The sequence below is a fragment of the Frankliniella occidentalis genome, unplaced genomic scaffold (assembly GCF_000697945.3).
Source record: "Frankliniella occidentalis isolate FOCC.00 unplaced genomic scaffold, Focc_3.1 Scaffold29, whole genome shotgun sequence".
Taxonomy (NCBI): Eukaryota; Metazoa; Arthropoda; class Insecta; order Thysanoptera; family Thripidae; genus Frankliniella; species Frankliniella occidentalis.
In genome coordinates, this window is record NW_026267159.1 from 169,784 (window position 1) to 180,551 (window position 10,768).

Consider the following 10,768-nt stretch of genomic DNA (forward strand, 5'->3'; position numbering starts at 1 on the left):
GGGGGAGCTGGGGGGGGGGCAGCCTCGAAAGGGCAATTCTCTGGTGTTGGCAGATGCGATGGACGCGGTTCCCTTTTAGAGCTGGTTGAACAAGGCACACGAAGAAGTGTGACCGGGGCGACTCATCCCCCCCCCTCCCTTTTCCGGGGCGGTCGCGTTGCGCGCGCAGTTCCTTACTCATCGCGGGGGCGGGTGAGCAGCGATCGCCGTCCGCTGGCCCGTGTGATTTGATGCTGTCCGTCTCACTCCGACCGGCGAGCTGCTGCGGCGGTCGGCGGTCGGATTGAGGCGACCGTATTTCGGTTCTTGGAACCTCCTGGGGCCAATCAACCAACAGTAATGATCACTGGCGAATCCGAAAGCTTAAAGCTCCACCGGTTTCACCGCCACGTTTCGATTCGCGTATCGGCGTGCGACGCGGGGGCGGCGCTGCTGGGACAACATTGTCGTTAGTTGGGCTTTCGGGTTTGAGGGAAGGGGGTCGCTATAGGGCAGGGGGTCATTACTCAGGCCTCACAGGGGTAATAAACTCGACGAGCAGGGATAGGCGGCCGCACCGACCCCTCTCCTCCCCCGCCGTTCCTGCATCAGTCCCCAAACAGGGTGCCCTAATAGCCTTGCAAAAGTATCCCGTGCCTTGTTAGGAGGTGCGTGCGCGCGCGCGCAATGTCTCACTCCTCGGCCCGAGGCTGCTGCGCGGAACAAGAGGGCCTAACGTAACAGACCTGGAGTCCGCCGAGGAATGTCTCTCCATCCCACGGCCGCGACCGACGGCGTGCTGCTGCAGCGAGTGGCCGACCGTCGTGGGGTCAATAAAGCATTCCGGTAAAGCTTAAATGCAGAAGAATGCGGGGAAGAAGAAAACGGAAATCGCCATGCTTCAACGTGGTGACTTCCGTTTTCTTGTTCCCTACATTCTTCTCCATTTCAGCTTTACCGGAATGCTTTATTGGCCGGGTCTTTTCCGCAGCTCTAGGGCAGCTGAGGCAGGGATCTCTCGGCCTGGACTGTATTCTGTTTCCGCGGGTGTGGTCCCGGGTGCGCGCGCGGCGCACTGCAGCTGCAGCACACAACCGCAACAAACCCACGAAAATTTTACCAAAAAAAAACAAAAAAAAAAAACCACAGAATCAGCTAAAATAGCTAATTGATTCTGCAATTAGCTAAAATAGCTAATTGATTCTGCAATTTGGCCTCAGATCACAACTTTAGCTCGATTAGCAAATTCTTAGCCAAGAGAGCTAACCTATTAGCTTAGCTAGTTCCCTTTTTGCTAACTGTTATGACTATTTCTTTAGCTCTCTTCGCTTATAATCTTCTTGATGAGCTTATATTCTGATCTGGCCACATTGGCGAATGAATTAGCTAATCTAGCTAATTGGTGGTTTTTTCCCATGCCGCTCGGCGGTCGGGTCGGCGCCGAGGGGGAAGTGGAGTAGGAACCCGATCCCGGCCCCGCTCACGTGAGCGCGATACCGAGACTCACACATGCACCGCTGGTCCGGGTCCGGGCACCGTCACGTCGCCGCCGTCGCCGGGTCAGAGGTAGGGCTCCCCGAGCCCAAAGGGAAAGCACAAAACTTTTCGTCCCGAGGAGAGAGTTTCATCATAGCCCGGGTCGGGCGGTCCCCTCTCGACGAGGCTAATGCGCTCCTTGAGCACCTGCTCGCTGTAATAATTAATGATAATTGTAAAAATAATTTTCAATTCTCAGCTCTCGCCGGCGCGGCGGGGCCGCGCGGACTTTGCGGAGCAGTTGCACAGAAGTTGGTCGTCGCGGCACTCTGGCGAGGGCCGACCGCACAGGAGCAGGCGAAGGGCGCCCGCCGCCGGCCCGCCAGGACCCACAGGACCCGCAGGACCCGCAGGACCCGCAGGACCCGCAAGACCCGCAGCAGCCCGAGGTGCCCCCGCCGCCCGGGCCGCCAGCGCCGCCGCCGCACACCAGCGTGTTTACCTCGGCCGCCCCCGGCCGCACCGCAATCGGCCTGTGATTGGCACGGCTGACCCGCCACGCCCCACCACGCCCCACCACGCCCCGCCACGCCTCCGCCACGCCTCCGCCACGCCTCCGCCACGCCGTGCCATGCCACCCCATGCGGTGAGGCCGTGCGGGCCGCGATGGATTGAGCGAGAGTCGTAATTAAAGGGGCAGGTGAGTCCGACTGCCGCACACACACACACACACACACACACACACACACACACACACACACACACACACACACACACACACACACACACACAATAATACACCCCGGCGTGACTTGGTATGTTTGATCGGCGGCGATCTGGGACCCGGCCGCGCCCGTGTTTTAGTGGTTGCCAGTAGTTGTTCGACGCGGCCACAACTGATGGCATCGCCGCTTATTGGAACAACGCCCTCCGATTACCATCCCTCGTTATGCAAGGCAGTGGCGGTGAGCGGGGAGGGCGTCGACCTGTCGTGCCGCCCTGAGGTGGTGGTGGTGGTCGAGGGGGAGGGTTGTTTGGCGGCGGAAGCCCCGCAATGAGTCGTCGTCGTTGTCGGCGTGCAAATGAATGTCTGCTAATGTGGGTGTAGAGAATGCCGACTCGCCCCGCCTCGCGGATTTTCTCCCTTGTCCGGCGGCGGCGCGCACGCAGGATGGGGATACCACCGCCACTCCACGCGTGGAAATACATAAAAACATTGCGGCGGGCCTGGCGCGATTACCATACGACACCGGGCGAGGCCGGGGAGCAGCCACGAGCCATGGTGGGGATCACGTCGGGGGGGATCAGGGGAAAACTGGATCCCTTACGCGCGAGCCGCATCACAGGTTTATCTTTAGCTCTCTTTTAAAAAGTTTTGCGAGCGTTGATTGAGAGGCTTTGGGTGAGGAAGAGCGGCAAATAAGCTTTGGCTTTTGGCAATTAAACGGGATTATTCCGTGTTAGCGTCGAAAGTGGCCGCAGCAGAGAGGGCTGACGGCTCGAATATCTGGGATCCCGATCGCCATGCTACTGGGATCGCCACTGGGAATGCAACAGGGAACGCCACCGGGAATGCATCAGCAGGGAACGCCACTGACGCTGTTGTGCAGTGCAGAGCGGACGCGCATGCACAGTGTGCTCAGTGCACACCTAGTCGAACCGCGGGCGGTGTGTGCACGCAACACAGGATGTTCAGGGAGGGAGGGAGGGAGGGAGGAGCGCGTACCCTCGGCATAAATTATGTGCGTAAACATCAAAAAATTTGTTTGTGCGTTCGCCTAGTATGAAAATTAATGATAACGCATGGCTTTCGGGACGACGCCAGCACGGCGTGTAGAGCAGGGGGTGGGGTGGTGGGGAAGGAGAGAGAAGCTTTTCATCTCTTAATCTAACCAGCACCGGGGCGCCAAGCAGGCGAAAGCGAGGGGGGCAATCTCCGAATCGCAGTTGCGTAATTCAGGTGATGTGGGGGTGGGGGGTGGGGCGTGGGGTGGATGAGGCTCGGGGGCTTGGGGTGTTTGTTGTGGGCTGTTGTGGTGGGTTCTCGTCGCCAGCAGACATGGCGTGAGGGGCGGAGGACTGCCCGCTCACACTACGGTGAATTTATCGAGTAGACGAATCACCTTCAAAACAGGCAAAAACACACTCAAAATACATTTGCATGATTACGCCATGTTCTTTCAAATTTTTATTTTCCTCGGGTTAAATCTAGACGCATGTCTCAAAATGTTGCGGGAAAAGAATCATAGACAACGTTTTACAAGTTATATACTTACTTCCACCTCAGTACTGTCTGGAAGCGGATGGTGGGGTGTTCCATAATTGGTAATCAGGCACGGGTAGCAGGAGCAGGTGAACAGTCGATTTTACCCCCCGCCCCTTACCTCTCCTCCGATATCAGACGACGAAACCGCCGCGGCCCGGGTCGAACCGGAGGGGGGGGGGGCGAACGGAGCGCCAGTTAACTTCATGAATATGTCGGGATGGAAATGCCATTTTGTGCCCCAGTGTGCGGCGGGGGGCCTTCTCACCCTTCGCCGCCGCCACCTCCCCTCTGGACCAGCTCCCGGGAGTGAGTAGGAGTAGGGCCTATGGGGAGGATCAGGGTGTGCGTTATGGTCGGCGAGAAAGATGTGCCACGCCAAATCCACTTCCATTCATCGCTGTCAGAACACAATCGTGCGAATTCACGGTGTGGCACAGTAAAGCAAGCAGTGCCCGAGTTCAGATTGGATTCATGTCATCCCCCTTGTCCAGGCCGGGGGCGCCAGGCCGGGTCGGCTGCGGGCCGCACCGCCGCCATGGAGGAGGCGGAGGCGCTGCTGCTGCAGCTGGGCGAGCTGGACGCGGCCGCGGACCTCAACGCGACCAACTGCACCGTGTCGCGCCGGCCCGTGTTCGCGCCCACAGGCGACGTGGTCGTCACCGTCATGTACTCGAGCGTGTTCGTCGTGGCGCTCGTGGGCAACGGCCTCGTCATGTACTGCGTCGTGTCCTCACCGCGCATGCGCACCGCCACCAACTACATGCTGCTCAACCTCGCCGTCGGCGACATGCTCATGACGCTGCTGTGCGTGCCCTTCACGTTCGTCTCCACGCTCCTGCTGCAGTTCTGGCCCTTCGGCGCCGAGCTCTGCCACACGGTAAGTTGACGGCACGGTGTAGAGAGATCTCCCTCCACCGTGGTGGTTGATAGGGAGCGATCGGTTGCTAGGATTGAAAGTTTGTCGTAGGGTGGTTGGGCGGATGTAAAGAGGAAGGCCTACGGATCACCCTCTGGATTACCCTCTCCCGCGTTCGCGCTTTTCCTGTTTATCGAGGATTACAGCCCTACCGCGTGCGGTGGATGCGAGGCGAGGCCGGCGAGGCCGGGGCGCGGGGCGGTGAGAGTGCTCTGGCCCCGGCCCTGCGGCGTCGGTATGAATATGAATAACAGCTGCAGACAGGCTTGCCGCCCCTGGGTGCTTGGTAAAGGTGTGGTAAGGGTCAGAGGCGTCGTGTTCGCTCTGCTATGTATGACAATATTTTGGTAGCTCAGCTCGGCGAAAGGCCGCAGGCGGGGGAGGCGGGAGGCAGAGACGAGCGAGGCGGGCGGGCGCGCCGCGCCGTTGTGGTTTCTTCAAGCCTGCGAGCCCGCCCCGGAGCAGCGGAAAAGGGGGAAAAAAGAAGATCATTTCTCCGAGGATGTTATTCCGATCACAATTTTCTTTCCTTGCATAGTACAGGTTTGTGTGTTGACAAGGGGGGTAAAGAATACGTGGAGGATACGAAATAATTAGGTTGAATTGATTCACAAAAGACATTGAGTTTGCTGAAGGGTGGCAACCGGTGGTAACAACCTTCAATTATAGTTACATTTTTGCATTGAGGTGAAATTTGAATACACAGACAAAACGCATGCTCCTGCAGGTGTGACAGGTGTGACAAGTAGGGACAAGGGCGGGGTCCCCCGCCTCCACACTCCTTTTGACCTTCGTGCTGCTCATGCTTGCGCGGGCGTGGTGTGCCCTATGCTGAGCGTTGTTCCTAATTTAATACAGTTAGAGCTGCATTCAATTAAAAAGTCGCGCTCATGCCACGCTCAGCGCAGCGTGGTTCATGCCAGCGTTAGTGTGAACTCGTTTGGGTGGGGAAAGTGAGCGGGAGGGGTCCATTCAAAAGCACGACTTCCTCATTTGGGGCGGGGGGAGGGGGGGGGGAGGGCAGAAGAATTTTAATACATTCATGGTACCTCTGGCCGTGCCTTTAACACAATTTATAGAATAATTTGTAATTAAACAAGAATTGGGAATGGGGGCTCTTACTCACTTAAATGGCCTGAGGACCGAATGGGATCTGATATGATCTGATCTGGGTCCGAGTGTTCCAGTCAAAGCGACACACCACCCCACAGCCACGAAGTTGGCACGCCCGCCGTACAAGAGGGATTACAACTCCCACTAATTCTGACATTCGCGAGATTGGAGCGTTATAGTGCCTCATTTTTATTAAGGCGCCCTGACGAAAGACGCATATTAGTCTCTTTTGTTTTACCAGCAGAGCATTTCTCCATCGTGTAAGTTCAATGCCATGCATACTATTCAGCTCATATAACGCAGCCCCTGGCGATATGCGCTACGGAAAGCAAGACAGTGCGGGTGGTAGCGCGGGTAGGTAGTAGTCGTGGGGAGCCCAGAGACGCGGCGCGGCCACTACAGGCCACCACTTTCATTAGAGGGATGCGCGGCCAGGCGGCCGGCCCGCCGGCGACAACGACGCGCTTTTATGTGGGCGCGACTAAAGGCACGTCGCACGGCCAAGCACGGCGCTGGGGTGGAGGGAGTGGGCAGCACCACCACCACGAAGGAGCTGCTGCTGCTGCTGCTGCTGACACGACTCTCCTCGCCCTGCCCGCAGGTGTCCTTCTCGCAGGCAGTGTCGGTGCTCGTGTCGGCCTACACGCTCGTCGTCATCTCCGTGGACCGGTACCTGGCGGTGATGCGGCCGCTGCGGCCGCGCCTCAGCCGGCGCGACGCCATGTGGAGCATGGGCGCCGTGTGGGCGGGCGCGCTCGCCACCGCCCTGCCCATCCCCTACTGGAGCCGCCTGGGCCAGCCCGAGCCGTGGCACCGCGCCTGCGGCAGGTGAGTGGGTGGAGGGGCCGTCTCGCCTCGCCCCCCGACGGACACGACCTCTGATTGTCGCTGCCGGGCAAGCGAGTGCAATTTACGTCGCAGGTGCCCTCGGTGGAAAAACGCGCTCCTCGTGGGAGGGGAGTACTTCACTCAAATAACTTGTGGACGTCCTCTTTCAAAAATTAGAAAAAGAGCAGGAAAAATCAGGAAAAATCAGAAAATAAAAATAAAAATATCAGGTAAAACCGGTAAAACAAAGAAAAAAAATCTGCTCGACGATTTTGCAAGAAATGTATATCAGCAGTCACCAATATTTCAGTGTTATGTCTGCGAAAGAGTGAGCAGAAACGCCAAGATAATGTTGACTAAAAGCCGCTAAAAGCCAAAATCGGTAAGCTCTCTGATCGCCCTTGCCGCCGAGCCTAACGAGAGTGCTCTGCCCACAGGTGGGTGTGCCAGGAGGTGTGGCCGTCGCCCGAGTCACGCCAGTACTACAGCCTGGTGCTCATGTCGCTGCAGTACCTGGCGCCCAGCTGCGTGCTGCTCTTCACGTACGCGCGCATCGCCGTCGTCATCTGGGTCAAGCGCACCCCGGGCGAGGCGGAGAACGCGAGGGACCGACGCTTCGCACGCGCCAAGAGAAAGGCAAGCAAGATGGGGTCTACTTGACACAAAAAATGCAGGGACAATTTTGTCCCGGGATTTGTTACGTTAAGAACTATCAACATCATGATTTACTTGCGACGAAATTGCAACATTTTTTTCGGGATAATTGTCTTTTAGAGCAGGTACAAATTATTGCCCCAATTATTTTGTAAAATTTTGTCTCGGCAAATTTGGCATCTTTGAAGTCAAAAGGTCATCTTTTTGGCCACACAATAATTGTCACATCGCCTATTGAGAGTGGAGTATGAAAGGGAAGGGGAGGGGAGCTGGAGCTGGAATGGCGCGCTCTGTCGTAGCTGGGTCGCTCGAAGGTCCTGTCCGTCCGACCCGACCAGCCAGGGGAACTCAAAACACGTCACCTCATATCGTGGACGGCAGGGTGGGTCTTTTGCATTATCCCGGCCTTCAATAAGCCCAAGCAATCCGACCCTTGTTCGCCGTCATGGAAGAGATGAAGGGTAGCAAGGGTAAGGGGTAGTAGAAGTAGCGGGGCAGGGCGGGCCGTTCTAGAGAGACAGAGAAGGAGCCTGCAGCTCCAGCAGCGGACACGGGTTCCAAGTCGCTTTACGCTGGCCGAGACCCCCTCCACCCTATACACCGCGCCCTGCCTGCCGCGCGTCAAAAGGACTCGCGGCGCTGGCGCCACGCGCGCCCCGCTGCACAGCACAGTCCGTCGCGGCCCTTTCATGTGGGCCCGGCCCGCGCCGCCCCCGCAGCACTGCTGCGTTCCGCGCGCCCGCCGCGGTTCGGGACCGCTCGCCACGTGCGCTTTGGCTTTTCCGCGGGTAATGAAAGAAAATCAAAAAAAAATAAATAGAAAACAATGTGGTTTGGTCGGGCAATGCGGCTAGCGGGCCCGCAGCGCAGGACCATGCAGGAGGACGCCCAGTCAGTCAAGGGCTGGAGCGGTGACGCAGTGCGAGTCCGTTGAGCTGTTGAGCACGCCGCGCACCGCTTAACGGGCGGATGAGCCTGGCAGGGCGGCGGCGCGGGGAGCCGCCGCGGTATTTGCCGTGGGAATTAAGGGGGGCGGGCCACCATGCGTGGGGCTGCCGTGTGCTCCGTGCGGCTCCGTGTGAGGGCTCCGGGACGCGCCTCGCATCCGCCTCGCATCGCCCCGCCCCGCCCCGCCCCGCCCCGCCCCCCTCCCAACCGCGAGCGCGCGGTAAAATGGGGCAAATACTGGATGGACCGCGACGTGTGTTGTGCTTTAGAGGTCAGGGTGGCTTTGGCCTGGTCGGCAGAGCCGCCGGCTCAGAGCTGCTGCCGACCTACTGACTGAGCCGTGCTGACGGGGTGGGGGCGGAGGGGGTAGGATGAAGGCTGCGGAGGGCCCGACCGCGGGGCGGACTTCCTTAACATGGAGACAGATGGCCGGAGATAATTCTTGATCCACGAAGGAAAGGCGGAAGCGGGCGGAAGAGAAGCAGATGCGAGGGGCGGGGCCGTCGGGGCCGGGCACGGCCTGTGGGGGGCGGAGAATAAAGCATGACAACCCGCGGCTCAAGGGAAAAAAAATGTTGTTCCACGTTTTTTAGACAGTCCCTATTTTAATCATGTTCAGCGAGAGGTGCGTGGGCCGGGCTGTGATTACATTCTGGTGTCGGTGATGAAGACGTTGGCGGGAAAAATAAACAAGCTCACTCGCATAGGAGGGAGAAGCGGCGGGTGCTCTTCTCCGCTTCCCTCTTGGTGCTGGTCGCAATACAGCTTTTTTTTTTTTTAAATAAATGACTTTGTTAGAGAGGCGGCACTGCCACCATTCAGTTCAAGGAGATGGAGAGTGGTCCTTGCAGCCATATTGAAAAGGATTTAGACAGCCGAGGGGGGAAAATGCAGATGAGGAAATTGGGCAAGGCGCGGAGTTGACGCGCAGGTGCAGGATCTCAATTACATGTTATCGATGGTAGCTAGGGACCCTCGTAGCACATGAAACTCTGAAAACGTTATCTGAACTTTCAATTGTTCGGTAGTTCGTTGCTGCAAGTAAATAGTCGTGTAGTAGTGTAACCGGACAGTATACATGGAAACCGCAATAAGCTTACAATACGTGGTCTTCATTGGGCCACTGACCGACAATGTCATGGCTCGCTATGTTGTGTAAATAAGTGCACATTTAACTCAAAAATGACTACGGTTTTTGAAACGTGCTCTTTTATCAGGCACTTTGCCATTGCCACTTTAATAAACAAAATTAAAACTTCCCGAAAAAAAGCCCGAATCAAAGTAAATCATTTTTCCTCTAATCAATGGCAACTGTTTTCTGGGCACCGAGACGTTTTCGCGCCAGCGGCGGCACACGGAGCCAATCAAGAAGATGCAAACCTCTCCTCGTCTCCGCTGCCACGCGACGCCAGGCGACGCCAGGCGACGCCACGCGTCAGCGGCGAGAGCGAAAACAAACATCCGCCCCTTGCCTCGCCACACTCCGCCCCCGCCCCAGCCCCACCTCGTCAGGGCTGTGCGCTTCTCCGCGCCTTATAAGCGCGGCGTCGGGGCGTTTGTACCGCACCGTTGACTTTACCAGGTGCTCGGGAGGTCTCTGGCGGAACCTCCCCCCCTCCCCCCTCCTTACCGGCTACCGTCCCGTCCCCCAATCACGATAAGAGGGGCAGAGGCCCCGCGCCCCCCTCTTGCCGGCAGCCGCCGCACCGCCGCGGTCCGCACTTCGCTGCCCCCGTCACGGCAAAGGCGGTGAGGGCATCTGGCTTGATCGCTTCCGGGAATCGACGCCTTTGGAACAAGGGGGGGTCGTCGAGTTGGGTCTTGGGGTGGGTTCTTTGGGAAAGAAAGGGGGCGGGGGCATACCAAGGAGGAGCGAAGCGAGTGGCCATGCGACCAGTGAGCGAGATTCCTCTCCCCAGCCCTTCTCCCTCCCCTGCCTTCCTGCAGGCCACTTTTCATTCGCTTCTCTCCCCATTTGAATCCGCCTTTCATTATGCTGCGTCTTTCATATTCAATTAGGAGACGACCAGAGCGCCACTCGCAGCACCGAGATCAGTTCGCCTCTCCGTTGTTTTCTTTTTTTTTTCGTGCCATCCCTTATAGATATTTCACTTTTCGCAAAACGAGATCACTGCTGAGGAGGTATTTGGCGACAAGGGCAGTGGAAGCAGCGACTGTCGTCGCATTCTTGGGACCAAGTTTCGCGGACTGTCCGGTCGTAGGGATCGGAATGAGATGAGCAGCAGTTTATTGGGTCCCTTTGACTCGGCCGGCCTCAGCGCGGTGCGAAGGAGCCCGAGTCTTGCGCGCGGATCTTCAAAGAGATGATTCAGGGGCTCGGGCACTGAAGTCCATGGCCAGGCCATCTCACGCTTCTCCACCTCAGAGTCGAAGGGGATAGGAATTCACATGCGACGTATGCCCGCCCCCGCCTCCCCCGTCCCTTAATGCAAGCATCTTACGCGGTAGGAATGTGCAGTATGCAGACCATGCGGACCGCCGCCCTTCTCACTCCCCCTTTCTCCGATCCGCAGATGATCAAGATGATGGTGGTGGTGGTGGCCGGCTACACCATCTGCTGGCTCCCG

General features: G+C 57.9%; 1 protein-coding gene across 1 annotated transcript in view; it reads left to right on the forward strand.

Moving 5' to 3' along the window:
• The first annotated feature begins 1,729 nt into the window (after nt 1-1,729).
• Nucleotides 1,730-10,768, forward strand: part of LOC113202170 (RYamide receptor-like) — a 10,966-nt gene continuing 1,927 nt past the window's right edge. Inside the window, exons 1-5 of the mRNA XM_052265676.1 lie at nt 1,730-2,155; nt 4,213-4,598; nt 6,352-6,578; nt 7,016-7,214; nt 10,715-10,768. The exon at nt 10,715-10,768 is cut by the window's right edge and continues 13 nt beyond it. Coding sequence (XP_052121636.1) covers nt 4,257-4,598; nt 6,352-6,578; nt 7,016-7,214; nt 10,715-10,768 — 822 coding nt within the window. The 5' untranslated portion in view covers nt 1,730-2,155; nt 4,213-4,256. The remainder of the gene's footprint in view (nt 2,156-4,212; nt 4,599-6,351; nt 6,579-7,015; nt 7,215-10,714) is intronic.